Source organism: Loxodonta africana, chromosome 4 (assembly GCF_030014295.1).
Source record: "Loxodonta africana isolate mLoxAfr1 chromosome 4, mLoxAfr1.hap2, whole genome shotgun sequence".
Classification (NCBI taxonomy): domain Eukaryota; kingdom Metazoa; phylum Chordata; class Mammalia; order Proboscidea; family Elephantidae; genus Loxodonta; species Loxodonta africana.
In genome coordinates, this window is record NC_087345.1 from 64,572,506 (window position 1) to 64,588,146 (window position 15,641).

Sequence of the window (15,641 nt, forward strand, 5' to 3'; positions counted from 1 at the left end):
AACAATAAGGAGTTTAATTCTACATGACACGACATCATAATCTTAATTCTATACAGAGTAAATAAGAAACTCTCCCATTCATTTTATGTGGGAACAAATTTCTCCAACCCTCTGAAATTCCTAGTGGCCAATAGAACTGTGTGAGCTCATATTTTCCCAGGTTCCATATATTAAGTGCTTCCCTTCACAGCAAAACTTAAAGTAATTGTTTGAAGTAAATGATTCTACTTCTATACTTCTCATTTCTTCTTCAACCCTTCCATTTGGGTCTGTCCCCACTATGGGACTAAGATTGGTCTTCTCTTAAACACAGTAATAACTTACATGCTGCCAAAACCGGTGCTCACTGGGAGTTCTCATCTTTCTAGGCCTCTCAATAGCACTTGGCAGCTACCCCACTCTCTCTTTAAGACACTTTCTTCATCTCACTTACTGGACACTAGTCTCCTGGTTTCCCTCTTGTGGAGTTTACATTAACTTTACCCAAAAAACTTGGTCTTTGTCTTGGATTCCTGAGAGATGTTGTTGTTAGCTGCAACATAGGACTAAAAAGCAGTGAATATGGAGTTAAGAGGTGAGTAGATTAAAAAAAAAAAAAAAAAAGCCCCACTTTTCACTTCAGTTTTGACATCAACTGCTCAGGTAACACTTTCTTTTCTGACCCTAACCACCCAAAGTGAGGTCAGATCTCATAAGTTAAAAGGACACCATCCTTCAGATTGTCAAATAGGCAGATGCCAGCCACCAGATTGGGAGTCCCCTGACTCATGATCACCCCATATGTTACGGAGTAGAACTGCTCCATAGGCTTTTCTTCACTGTAATCTCTTTATGAAAGCAGGTTGCCAGAACTTTTCTTCTACTCAGCTGCTGGGTGGGTTTGAACCACCAAACTTTTGATTAGCAGTCAGTCACAAACTGCTTGCATCACCCATGCTCCTTTTCCTGAGAAATAATCTGTTAAAGAAAAACAAACAAACAAAATACCTTGGAATTTAAGTGTCTTGGATGAGGACTCAAGACCACATATAACTAACAGGTTAGGTGTGGTGATGAGCTAACTCTGGAGTGGGGGCTGGCCAGGCCAGGAAGACCTACCTCATGATATCTCATAATCACCTTGTGAGACCAACCAACCTCAGAGGAGAAGGCTGGAGTTTCATTACGTAATGAGACTGGCAATAAAAGCTCTGGACACGGAAGCTGCACAGGCTTCCTGACTGGTGAAAGACATCCATGCAAGTGAGAAGGTAGCGCATTCTTTTTTGGGACGTGGAAGCTTCACATTGGGAACCCTCCCAGACCTCACCCTATGCGTCTCTTCATTTATAACATTTTCTTACATGAAAACTGTTATCGTAAGTATAGCACTTTCTGTGAGTTGTTCCAGAGAATTATGGAATCCAAAAGAGTAGGGGATCCAGCAAATCAGAAGTGAGGGGGACTGGGAACTCCTGACCTTAAAGCTGGTACCCTGAGGGGGTAGAGGAACCCCCGAATTTGTAGCCAGTAGATCAGAAGTTAGGAAGCCTGGGGAGCCCCCAAGCTTGCAGCTGGCATCCTGAAGGGGTAGTGGGAAGACCCCAAATTTGTAGCCAAGTGGTCAGAAGTGAGAATGTCATAGGGACTCCCAAACTGTAGTGTGGCATCTGTCTATGTGACATTCTGAAGGGCTGTGTCTTTTTAACTCATGAGATCTGACCTAGCTCTGGGTGGTTAGAATCAGAGAAAGAAGTGCTGCATAGGCAGTTGATGTCAGAACTGAAGTGGGAAGTGGGAATTTTTTTTTTTTTAATCTGCTCACCTCTTAACTCAATGTTTACTGCTTTTAGACCTATGTACTTACTCTTTCTCCTTTGTTCAACTTTAAATACTGGTATGCTCAAGGGATTGAGCCAGGGTTCCTCATGTTTTCTGTCGATACCTTCTTCCTAGGTAATCTTGTCCAATATTTCGGCTTTAAATATTCTTTATATGGTGAGGATACCCAAACTTACATCTCCAGCCCTGATTTTTCTCCCTAACTCTGGATTCATATATTCAGTTTCCCACCTGATACTTCCATTTGTGTACCTAATAGGAATCTCAAGTATAAGATGTCCAAAACAGAATTTCTGCTCCTCTCCCAGTTTTCTCCTTCTTGGTGGCATCACTATCCACCAAGTTGTTCAAGATAAAGTCAGGGTGGCATCCATGTTTATCTTTTTTCTTCACTTTTAATGTTGATTTCATGTCTAAAGTATACCCTGAATTCACTCAGTTTTCTTCCTTGCCACTGCTATCACTCTAGACCAGCCACTCTAAAAAAACTAGTTACCATTATCTCCTACCTGGATCACTGGGTCATTTCACTTCACTGTTTAAAAGCCACCAAGTGCTTCCAGTAACACATAATAAACTCCATTCTCTTTTCCCTGGCTTACTAAGCTCTACAGGATCTAACCTAAAGGACTTCTTCTCTTACCTCATCTCAGACCATGCTCCCCTTAACACTTTCTGCTATGTACACACTGGCCTTCTTTCTCCAGCACAACAAGTATGTGGTCGCCTTAGGGCCTTTGTACTATATGTTACCTTTGGAATGCTCTTACTCTAGTTCTTAGCTTGATTTGTTCCTTCTAACCATTCAGGACTCAGCTTAAATGTCACCTTATCAGTGTTCCATGTAATATGAACTATTTCCCTCAGCTGCTTTGTAGCACAAGATCTTGCCATTTATCTTTACCTGGTGTTTCCTTAAGGAGCCCCGGTGGCCCAGTGTTTAAGCACTTGGCTGCTACTAGAAAGGTTGGTGGTTGGAACCCACCAGCAGCTCCTGGGAAGAAAGATGTGGCGGTCTGCTTCTGCAAAGATTATAGCCTTGGAAACCCTACAGGGCAGTTCTACACTGTCCTATAGGGTTGCTATGAGTTGGAATCAACTCAATGGCAATGAATTTGCTTTGGTTTTGGGCATTTCCTTGCTTATTTATCTGCATATGTGTTTGTTGACTGTCTCATACTGGTGGAATATAAACTCCGTAAGACAGTATAGACTTTATTTTTCTTTTGTACTGCTGTATCCTAGTCTAACACATGGTGGAGCTTGGCTGTAGGAACATAATGGTGAACACAGATGCTGTTTATTATTGTTACAAAAAAAAGTATATTTAGATAACTTGCTATTTAGTCATTGATTCAACAAATATTTATTGAGCACCTACTACATTCTGGAGCTCTGGTGGCACAGAGGCTGTTTGGCTGCTAACAGAAAGGTCAGCAGTTCGAATCTACCAGCCACTCCTTAGAAACCCTGTGGGGCAGTTCTACTCTAGGCACTGGAGATATGGCAGTGAACAAGGCAGACAATGCCCCTGACCTCTTAATATTTCCATTCCAGTAAGGAAGCAGACAATAAAACAGATAAACAAATACATAACACAATGAGTGGAGAGGATGAACTATCTAGCTCTGTAGATAAAGAGGATTCCAGAAGAGGAAGAAGAACTAGGAAGGCCCTCAGTTGGGAATGTGCTTGGCAAATACAAAAAGCAGCAAGGAGTCCATTGTGGCTGGAAAGTATGAGTGAGGGTGAAAGTGGAAGGATATAAAGTCAGCCAGGCAGCCAAGGGCCCATCTTGTGTGGCTTTGTTTGGGCTTTGGATTGTATTCTAATTGTGATGGGAATCCATTAGCAAGTTCAAAGCCGGGGAGTGATGTAATATTTTACTGTACAGAGAATTGGTTTAGGAACTATTTCCTTCTCAAAATGCTCCTTAGGGGCATTGAGAACACAATTATTCTTGAGAAACTTGCAATTTCTGGCCATTTCTTATACATAGGGTCGCTATGAGTCAGAATCCACTCTAAGGCAACAAGTTTTTGTTTTTTTTTTTGACTTATCAGGCCCTGTACTGGTAACTAGAAATCCCAGAATATGTTTCCAGATTTGCACATTCCTTATTGATCGGCCTTAGCTAGACCAGTCTTCCTGGCTTGACAATACCTCTTCACGTTCATGTATTCAAGAAAGCATGAAGAGTGAGGAGGAAAGAGAGTAGAACACTTAAGGGAATTCTCTGGCTTTCCGAAGCCTCAAGTATGAATATGTTATAAATAAATTAGTAGAGAGAAAAGGTTGCGTCCTTTCCAAAATTACAAAAAAGAAAAAGAAAAAAGTAAGGTCTCCTTTGGGATACTTTCTGAAGGTTTAATGATTAGTGTAAGTGAAATTGGAGATCATCATGACTCTTTTTAAAGGAAAAACATTCCCTAGGCTTTTTTTTTTTATCCCTAGGCACTTGAATGACTACTTGAGTAGTGTATTTTTAAAAAGAATTCTGACTTCCTCACACGATTGGCCTATGAGTGAGACATTTTCTGCATCAACCAAGGTGTTAATGAGTAAGAGAATTGCTGGGAAGTTCAGGGAAGGACTCTTTAATGCCTGATCATAAACGAAGACAGGAACCTAAACAGAATTTTAAGAGAAATGGTGTAGTCCACGTCTGGTTCCTTGAAAGACTGCATTTGGAAATTGTCATTTGAAGACATTCACTTTTGTTTGATGTAGGTTAAATTGGGATGATCCATTCAGATGGGACAACAGTAAGGAAAATGCAGCCAGGCCACTGCCCTCTTGATCAAGAACCAAGGTTTGGGCACAAAACCACAGGTTTACTAGGATGTCCCCGTTTCTTTTGGCTTCTTATGTTAAGATAGAATCAGATCTTTCAAGTACTTAAGAAAAAAATCTCAAATTGGAGTCTCCGCGGTTTACAAAAAGAACTAATTCGAACCAGAGTCTGAGTTCTTTTCTACCTGAACTTATTTGGGATACATTTTGTTGCTTCTTATAAAGTTGTGAGATGGTGGTTTGTGAATTCCTTATACATGATGTTTTACAGTGGCTTCCTGTTATTTTTTTTCCCCTGGATACCAAAATAGCTATGCAGCATGTTCCCATTGTGTGAGGTTGAATAAATCTTTCTAATTTAGAATTAGTCACTTGTGAGATCCTCATTAACATTGTGCATAAAATGTGTTTATTTCTGACCAGTCATGGGCTAAGCCTGAATTAATTTCAGGGTAACATTTTGTTTGTTCCTTTAGTTTGAGAACCTCCACGTCCTCACCTATTCTAATGTTTTTTTTTCCCCCCTTTATTTTTTTTTCTTTGAATTCTATGGTGGTGGCCTCTAGTCACTTCCCTGCCTTTTTATCAACGTTACCTCAGAACCCAGTTGTGCTCGGAGCTAATGTGTACCTTGTGAACTTCACCAAACAATGGGCTGATTCAGAGACAGCTCCTGGAAAAGCAGGTTGGAGTTTAAACTCTAAAGTTAAAAAAAAAAAAAAAGCAAACAACCAGACAAATGTTCAGCATAAAAACGGAACATTCAATGATCCTGGAACGGTGATGACAAAGCTCTGTTTTATGTCTTTGTTCAATATTATAGTCTGTGCATGGGGACAAGTCCCTAGTTGGAAAGAAGGAAAATAAGATTTGATCTCTGAGAAATCAACTAGTAAAGTCTATAGGAATGGACAAAGAGACAGGCTGTGTTTAAGAGACGAATTTTAGAAACTCCTAAAAAGGAATTAAAATATATTTTTGGAAGGAAGAATAAATTGTAGTTAAAACCAAACCAGTCGCCATTGAGATCACCCCAACTCTTAGTGATCCCACCTGTGTCAGAGCAGAACTGTGCTCCATAAGGTTTTCAATGGCTGATTTTTAGAAGATGATTGCCAGTCCTTTCTTCTGAGATTTCTCTGGCTGGGCTGGAACCTCGAACCTTTCAGTTTGCAGCCAAGCATGTTAACTGTTGCACCCATCCAAGGACTCCAAATCGTAATTACTGTTTGGTAAATGGAAACTCAATTGATTATCATATACCCCCATTTAGAGATAGACTGTTTTCACAAAGGGGGCGTGGACTGAATAGTGTACAGAGAAGGTAACCTTGAGGAGAAAGAATTTGGCAGTGTCGCCATCAGTATTCAGAGAGAGGCTGTTGTGACCTCTGGCAAAGCTATCTGGAGGGCTTGGCTATTGGATGGTTCTAGACACAGCAGCCTGTCAAATCTTGACAACATATATCCTGACCCCTTTACCTAATCTGCTTCTCAAGAAACCCTCTGTGTATGCTCTTCCTTCTGTGAGGTTTTCTTATAGGCAGAGGATTGTCTAATCAGCTAATATATTTCATCATGCTATATAGCTCCATGGGTGCATTTCTCATGGTAAACTAAGAAATTGATATTTTGGCTCCTGTGAGATCATTTAAGGTGAATCTTTTCTAAGAAGAAGATCACTTTAGGGAAGAAGGCTGGCAGAGCTGAGCTTGGGGGGCTGCCAAGCCAAGTGCCTGACCCTGGATTCCACCCAGCAGCTAGCTGGCCTCTTTCTCATCCTTCTGTAACTCCTGCAAATATAAAAGGAGGATAAAGCATTTCTAGTCTACCACAGTCAGAAACTCATTTTTAATCTCTACACCATTTGCCTCAATTTTTACTTATAAACACTTAAAAATAGATTTTGGTAATTTGAAGTCTTTTTCTCATATGTATTTTCATATTTTTCCTATGTGACGTGTATGGTAAGTAACTTATGTCAAAGTGCCAATCATGAATATTTTAGATTAAAAATTTCTGTAGAAGAGGAAGAATATTGGACATTAGGCATTGGAAAGCTATTCTCCATGAATACCATATTGCTACTTCATAAGGACAACTCTAAGCCACACACTTGGTTTTTGAACTGGAATCAATACTATGAGTAGATGTTGTCTCGTAACTTCCTGTAAAGGATGGAGAGGGGTCATTCTCATACCAGATGCTTCTCATCCCCAGTAGGAATACGCAGAAGGTTTTTATGAGCTATGCTCCATAAGCACACAAGATAGGAGGCACAGAGCACTGGGTCACATGAAAGCGTAAGAGAATTGTTGGTCTTGGGAAGGCTAGAGTACCAGCATTCCCTAAGTTCAGAGGAAAAAAGGGCCAAGGTTCTGCTTCTATGAAAAGGATCTTAAGACCGGTAAGCGAGCAAGCTTCAATTTTCCAAAGATAAGAAAAAATCTATTTCAAAATGAGAAATGCTAACGAGCACCAGAACGTTGCCTTCACTCTGTTTTATTACGTGACTTCATGCCCTTACAACCCACCCCTAGTTACAGTAATGAGGAAGAGAAATGTCAGAATCATTTTTCTTACTACTGGTACTAGCCTTTGAGAAAATAAACTGAATTTTCACAATACCATAAAAAATGTCACAAGCTATAAAGTTACAGTGATAATGTGGAGCAGATTGGGTATCAGTACGAGAATATAGCCTATTCTCTAAAACACATAATTTACTTTTTCCTACATACTCCACTGACAAATATATTAGGATTATTACATTTTGGAAACATAAATCGAAACAGTAAGTTATCTTCTCTCTATAAAGTAAGCTTCATGAAGGCAGAAATTTTAATTGTTTTTTAAGCTGCTGTGTCTCCAGCAAATATGTTCAACTCTTTTCTTACCATTAGTATAAGGGTACACCAGCCACTTTTTGTGCCTCCAGACCTCGGAGGTAAGGAATTATTCCAGCTCTAATGCATGCGTTTAGCATCAAGGTGGGTCCCTTTTAAAATGCGTGAAGCTCGGTGGACAAGACTTGGAGGCTCATTGTTGTGTAGGTTGAACATTCCTCCATTAGGTGATGCTTCCTGGATGTGTTGGTCTTGTAAACTTTTGCCTTTTTCTCCTTTATTTCTATGAGATAAGGCTTGCAAGCATAATTATGACTTTCCTGTGTGACAGTTAGGAAGCCCTGATGGGCTTATTTTTGTGTGTGTGTGTGATATTTGGAAAACCAGAGGTTCCCCTTGTACCTAACAGAAAGGCGCCTACGATAAATTATCTATATAGCTTTCATTGGTATATCGTCATACCACAGATTGGTGGCACCACGGTGCTGCTTGTCTCATTGGTGGCTTGTATTACCAGATAATGTTTCTCAAAACCAGTATTACCAATGAAAAATTTACACACACTCATTAGTAAGCATGCATTCCAATGCCGAAAACACATGCCATCCAAAAAAAAAATTAATGTGAAAAATGCAGTAATGAAAAGGATAGTAGGCATTCAATAAAATTTGTTGAATAAATTATTGTGTATATCTTAGAAAGAGGAAGATGATACCATGAGGAAAATATGAACCACATACCTAGGCTGCATTCTAATTCTAGTCCCCTGGTTTGCTTGAAGATCTAGAGAAAAATGCCACATTTTATATAGGGTATCTGGTAGTCTGACTCATACCCTTTTCTCTGTCCCAAGCCCAAAGAATCAATTTCTCTCTGTCTCTACCTCCCCCACCCCTCACCACACACACACCCGGCTCCCCATACTACTATCACCTAAACCAAAAAACAAAACAAAATGAAACAATAAACCCCAAACAAACCTGTTGCTGTCGAGTTGATTCCGACTCCAAGTGACCCTATAGGACAGAGTAGAACTGCCCCGTTAGGGTTTCCAAAGAATGGCTGGTGGATTCGAACTGTCCACCTTTTGGTTAGTAGCCAAATGCTTAACCATCGCACCACTAGGGCTCCTGGCTTGATAATTGCCTGGTGGAGAGTTTTCATGATTAATCAGATCTGAATCCTTATTCTGCTTGACCCTATGAACTATAATAGTTGGCATGAGGGCAACAAGAGGAAAACTGAAGTCTAAATTTATTGAGCCTTTTATTCTTGGAAACCCTGGTGGCGTAGTGGTTAACCGCTACAGCTGCTAACCAAAGGGTCGGCAGTTCAAATCCACCCGGCGCTCCTTGAAAACTCTATGGGGCAGTTCTACTGTGTCCTGTAGGGTTGCTATGAGTCGGAATCGACTCGATGGCACTGGGTTTGGTTTCTTTGTTGTTGTTCTGCTCTTTCCTTCAGTTGTCCCTACTCTCCATTGTCTCTGCTTCCTGGCCTGGTCTTTCCTGGGGTCTAAGATGTATTACTGTCACTCCCCACACCTACCTTCCACTGTTGAAATATCTGTTATATAACATCTTTTTAAGATCTAAGGTTATAAATGACTCATCTTATAATAGTACTACATAACTTGACAGATAATTGATGCAAATGGATAAAGTATTGACCTGACCATCATGAGACCTCATTTCTTGAAGGAGCTTGGCCACTTACCGGTTTTGTGAACTTGGGCTACTCAACCTCCCTGAGTTTCACTTTTCTCCAGTGTAAAATGTGGAGGTTGTCTAGAGTAGTGTTTCTGTAAGTATGTTCTGTAACACTGGTCCAAGAATATATCTCTAAACATAATGTTCTGGGGTCATAATCATTTGAGAATTAATATGTATTTTATAATCTTCTTGTATATTAGCAAGTTAAAGATTCTCACAAGTCCTAAAATAAACTGATTTTTTACCTCATAATTGACTTTTTGCAGAAAAAGAGGTGGATGGCAGTAGGTAACATGTTGCTAGTTCCCTAGAACCTTCTTAAAAGTATCACTAGTTGAAGTTTCTGGAGATTCTGGCTGCAATTACATACCCCTTTATCTTAAGTAAGGTCCCTGGGTGACACAAATGGTTTGCGCTTGACTACTAAACAAAAAGTTGGAGGTTTGAACCCACTCAGAGGTACATTGAAAGACAGGCCTGGTGACCTGCTTTCGAAAGCTCACAGCCTTGAAAACCTTATGGAGCAGTTCTACTCTGCACACATAAGATGTCCACAAGTTGGAATCGTCTAAACAACAACTAACAACAACAACAATAACAACTAATCCAAAGGTTGGCTGTTTGAATCCACCCAGCAGTGCCATAGAAAAAAAGGCTAACAATTTCCTTCTGTAAAGATTACAGCCAAGAAAACCCTCTGGAGCAGTTCTACTCTGTAATACATGGGGTTCCATGAGTTGGAATTGGCTCCATGGCAACAGTTTGGGCTTTGTTTTTTTTCATTATCTCCAATGTTAGCTACTCTGGGTACAGAGATGAGCAGGCCAGGGTCTCTGTCTTCTAGGGGTAAAGGATCAAAAAGTGGAGCGACACAAACAAATGTAATACAGGATGGCAATTATATATTAAAAGTTTGTTCAAATTTGCCCCGAGTGGGGGCAATGGATGAGGAAGGGGGAGACTCCACAGGTGAAGTGCTATTTGAACTGAGTCCTGAGGGATATTTGTAATAATTCACCAGGTAGAGAAGGTGGGAAAAGGTATTTCAGGCAGTGGAAACAACATGTGCACAGGCACAGAGGCATACAATCTCAAGGCATGTTTTAGGTCTGTGAGATGATCCTGTGGTTATGCAGGCTGACAAGGGAGAGAGAAGCAGGAGAAAGTTCTGTTACAGGGATGGAGGCCTAATTGCCTTGTGCTTTAAGTGCCCTTCTAAGGAGTCTGAATGGGAGTTTCCTGTAGGCAGAGGAAACCATCCTTAGAATGGCTTTTAATTAGGGGAATTACATGTTCAATCAGTATTTAGAAAGAGAATTCTGGAGTGGTAGGTGATAAAAGAGGGAAGAGACTGGCAGAGAAGCTAATCATGATTCTATTAAAATGGCTCAATTAAGAGGTGATAAAGGGTTGAATAATGACAATGGCAGAGGATGCCACGGAGGGGGCGGATTTGAGAAATTTAGGTGCTCAACAGACTTTGAGGGCTGATTAGATGTAAGGTGAGAAAGAAAGGAGAATACAAAATATCTCTGCAGTACCTAGCTTGAGCAAGTGTTGTGTGATTACAACATTCACTGAGGTAGGAATTTAGAGGAGTAGACTGTTTTCAAATAGATTGTGAATTGGACTCGGGATTCTATGACATTAGAGTCATTTTTCCTGTAAGAACACGTCCAATGATTTTTATGTTTCAGAGATCAAGGATGATTAAAAACTCTATTCGCTGTAAGAATATTCAACATTCACCAAAAAAAAAAAAAAACCGTTCTAAACCCAAATTTGGTAGGTACTTAACACATTCCTGTCAACAAAATTCTAGATCCAAGAATAATTTAACAACATTCAAATCTATCCATTTCTTTTGATTTTATCTCTAAAAAAGAGATAAAAATTAGAAATAATCATTGCTGGGACTACGAATCCATTTGATTCTTAATTAAAAGTTCTTCTTCCAGCCATAGATTATCCAATATATATTAATCTCTCAGTAGAAATTTGTGAAATTATTTTCATTTTCTATGCAGGAACAGCATAGGACATCAAAAGTTTTAATGGCTATTTAAATGTAAGCCATTTTTTTTTAACCTATCTCCAAATTGGTGTTTAATACTCAGAATTGTTGCCGCTAATGCGTTAAAAATACATTGTGTTTGTAGCAAGAGAGTGGGAATGTTTCAAAAGTGTATGTGTATGTCAGTGATAATTAGAAAAATAGTCTTTTACTAGTCAATTTTTTTTTTTGGAAGAAGTCCTTGCTTGCCTATTGTATAGTATTTAACAAAGATTTAATTATTTTCCTAACAACAATTTGAAGGGTTCTTTTATTTAGGGGGAATATCCTCTCTTTAAGAGGTAGGATGTGGAAATGAGCATGATTGAGGTTGGGTGCACAAAACCATCCACACCTCCCTGATTAGGTCAGAGAATTTTGCTTTTATCTGGAAAAGCTACCTTCTGTTAGCACCAGAGACAAACTATACAATCCATGGTCACTGATTCATGAAACAACTGCCTGTTTTGAATTTTTGGTCAAAGAAAACCAAGAATCTAGAAACTCTCTTGAGCTGGTGGAGAGAAACTGTTCCACATAGTTTGTCAAAGGAAGTGAAATACAGTGCCCACCTTAAAAACAAACTCAATTATCAAAATGGCTACACATCATAAAGTGAAAACCGTAGGTGCAGTCAGAGAGCGAACTGAGATTTTTTAGCATCGTAAAGAAACAAAGATATAAATTGAACGGTCTTATGATAGGGAAGACTACCTCTCCCTCCCCCGAACCATGGTACATTTAAGGCAGCTCCATGAAATTGTTTAGAAATAAATTTAAAATGTTTGGAATACAGGTAAATGTAATGATTGTTTCACTATTCCAGGGTTAGGGATAAAGGTTGCTGTGTCTAAACCCTCAGATTTTGTAGATTCCTAAAAGAATTTTATTGTTTTTAGAGAAAATTTTGTATTCTTGAAAAAAACTTTGCAGAAATGAATTGAGACACAAGGTCTCTTTACTTCACAGCAAAACAGCCTCAACTTCCCTATAGTCGAAATAGAGGACAGAGAAGTCAGTTTGTGGTTTCTGAAATCCAACAACCTAGCATTGCGCTGTGCCATTCTCTCCCCTGATCCAGTGCCACTCCCTTCACATGATATCTGTTTACTTTAGAGGAGGCAGTTTTTGAGAAAGGGTCATAAATATCCTGGCCCAGTGCCCCAGGAGCCATGCCAAGCAAAAGAACATATCCGCCTAGAGATAGCCCTTGTAATATTTAAATGTGTGGGTTAATTTTTTATCTGCTTTAATAACTGGATGTTTTCTTCCCTCTCTACCTCTCTGTTTTCTGTTTCTGCTCCGAAGCTGTGGGCACAGACATCCCTGCAGGCAAATTACCCCAGAGCATATCACAAGACAGTCCAATAAGGAAGGCTTAAATTCACGGATCCGGAGCCCTGATTTTTTTCCGAAATGGCAGGTGTGAGTGGCTGTTTAAAATATTCTATGTTTATCTTCAACTTCTTGTTCTGGGTAAGTTTTTTCTTTTAATTATCAATTTTATGAAAGGAAGGGGAGCTTGATATAAATATCATAAACGAGAACAGACTCTGTACTAGAGAAACAGGAGGAGGAGGAAAATGTATTTTCCATTTACTTGTTTGGATTTGCTTGTTCTTTGGTTATTTCAGTAATTGAAAAGGAGCCAATCACTCAAAAAAATTGGGCTTCAGGATCTCTGGGGATAAACATTTCATAAATGTTTTGATATCATTGCAAAACAATCATGGAGGAAAAAAATGTCCCTTAATTAAAGGAGAGTTATTCCTAGTTGGATATCATGCAGGCCTCCTCAGTTTAAGGACTCTGCGGGAAAAAACATGATCTGATCCGTTCCTGAGCCCAATATCTGATTCCCACCCACCCTTTATGTCTGGGTTTGAAGCAGGTGAACTGCGGATGTGGGATGATAAATACATGAAAAGAAACTTGAAGGGGGGGGAAACAATAAGATCATCCAGTCATAGAAACTAAAAGCTTGCTAAACTGTGCCAGTAGGTACATATAAGCATTTTAAAGTCATTTTTTTTTAATGTGTCACCATTCTTCAATCAACAAGATGTGTATTTCAGTGGGTTGTTATGCGTCTCTTAAAAGTTCTTTGATATAACATATATCAGAAAAATTGGTAAGTATCATCGAACACTGGAAAATGGAAAAAGAAAGTGTGAAAAGGGCAGGCTGGGATGATGGGAAATTGATGTTGTCATATTTAGTATATTTGTTGCAATTAAAGACTGAAATCGATGTTGTCATTTTTGGTGTATTTGTTGCAATTAAAGACTGTTCAAAAGTAAATTCACGGAGATAGCCTATAGCATCTCAATGGAAAAAAAAAAGCATCTTGTATACTGGATTAAAAAAAAAAGTGGCTTTTGCAATAGAAGCAGGAAAGAATTATCGTTTTGTTTTTTTACCCGCCTATCACTTTTTATCATTTAGTAAGAAACCCTGGTAGTGCAGCGGTTAAGAGCTACAGCTACTAACCAAAAGGTCAGCTGTTCAAATCCACCAGGTGTTCCTTGGAAACCATATGGGGCAGTTCCACTCTGTCCTATAGGGTCCCTGTGAGTCAGAATTGACTTGATGGCAATGGGTTTGGTTTGGTTTTATCTTAGTAAACAAGCCATTGGTATCTTTATGTTGAAAAATTTTCTGTCCTGTTAAAATAATGATTAAAAAAAAAAAAAAAAACCAAACCCAGTGCCGTCGAGTCGATTCTGACTCATAGTGACCCCATAGGACAGAGTAGAACTGCCCCATAGAGTTTCCCAGGGGCTCCTGGTGGATTTGAACTGCCGACCCTTTGGTTAGCAGCCATAGCACTTAACCACTATACCACCAGGGTTTCCATGCTTAAACTTAACTACATGAGTACAGTCTTATTGTACAGAATGACTTTTCATTCACTGGTCAGTAGCCCTAAAGAGTACAGATGATATACTGGTGAATTAAGTAAGCAAAGAAATGGAATAATGTACAGAAGGTTTGTCCTTTGTACTTTCTCTTTTCCCTGGAAAAATGGACTGCTTTTGCAAATTTTAAATGAAGCTCATGCATTTATGCCAGTTTTTAAAAAAGTTAGCCCTGATACATTTCATTCCTTGAAATATTTAAAACTGGTTAAACATTGGGAGTAGAATATAAACAAAGAAATGCCTATGTCCTTTGGTTTTATTTTGTTTTGTCTTTTTATTATGGGGAACTTTGAACATCCAAAGAGAAGAAAGAATAGGGTAATCAAACCCATCACTGAGCCCCAGCTGCCATGAAACCATCCCCAACCTCTCCCTGATCATACTCTCATTCACCTACCCCCTCCCATATTATTTTTAAGCAAACCTCACATATATAATTTCATGTGCAAATATTTTAATATATGTCTCTAAAAGATAATAATTCTTTTTAAAAACCATAGCCACTCTGTCATCACCATACTTTAAAAATTAATCATCAAATGTCCACCCAGGATTCAAATTTCTGATTGCCTCGTAAATGTTCCTACAGTATCCAAATAAGGTGCAAACAGTGCAATTGTTTGATATATCCTGTTTGTCTTTTTTAACCTTTAAGTTCACTTTCCAGCTTCATCTGTTTTTTTCTCATTGCAACTTTATGTACTTCTGTGTGTTGTCTTTTCACATTTCCCATGGTCTGGATTTTGCTGTTTGCATTACCATGGTGTAGTGTGACATGGCCCTCTGTCTTCTGTATTATCTGTAAGTTAGTAGTTGTATCTGGAAGTTTGATAAGATTCATGTCAATTTTTTTTTTTTTTGGCACAGCTACTTTATAGAAGTATTGTGTTCTTTCATCAGGAGGCCTGTATTGTCAGGTTGTATCTCTTTTTGTGATGCTTAAGAACCTAAATCCATTAATTCATTGAGAGAGGAAAATTGGTGATATTCTAGTTCTTTCAATTTTTCTTCACCTAATAGTTGAAATATACTACATAAAAAGAAGTTTTTTAATCTACTCTTTGATCACCGGTGGTATCCAATTTATATAGAGAAGGCAGCATAAATACTCCTTTCTTTATTTTTATTTACTAGGATTCATGCTCTGTCCTATAGGGTTGCTACGATTTGGAATTGACTCAACGGCACTGGGTTTGTCTGGGTAGGATTCATGTGATGAGTTAATTTTCTGGTATCTTCCAACAGTAATAAATTACCTTTTTTTTTTCAGTATCTGTATGAATTCATAGATTTAATCTTAATTGCAGTTATCCTTAAGAACGTGCAACCTATTCCATCTTTGGCCAGAAGAGCCTCTTAAAGTTGGCTCCTGAGTCCTTTTGACACAATCCTAATAACTTTCATAGCATCTTCACTATCTGGTATGACAAGATGTTCCAGTCTCACTTGCCTGATTCCTACTAAAGACCTGGAATCAGTTATTTCTCCAAGAAGTC

General features: G+C 38.9%; 1 protein-coding gene across 3 annotated transcripts in view; it reads left to right on the forward strand.

Annotated features, from left to right (window-relative positions):
- Positions 1-1,223: 1,223 nt before the first annotated feature.
- TSPAN8 (tetraspanin 8) overlaps positions 1,224-15,641 on the forward strand; it is a 54,169-nt gene continuing 39,751 nt past the window's right edge. The window contains exons 1-2 of one of the 3 annotated variants that reach the window (XM_064283872.1): positions 1,224-1,250; positions 12,533-12,700. In XM_064283872.1, the coding sequence (XP_064139942.1) occupies positions 12,641-12,700 (60 nt within the window). In that variant the 5' untranslated portion in view covers positions 1,224-1,250; positions 12,533-12,640. The other 2 variants (XM_064283871.1, XM_023558904.2) reach the window with 2 other exon arrangements.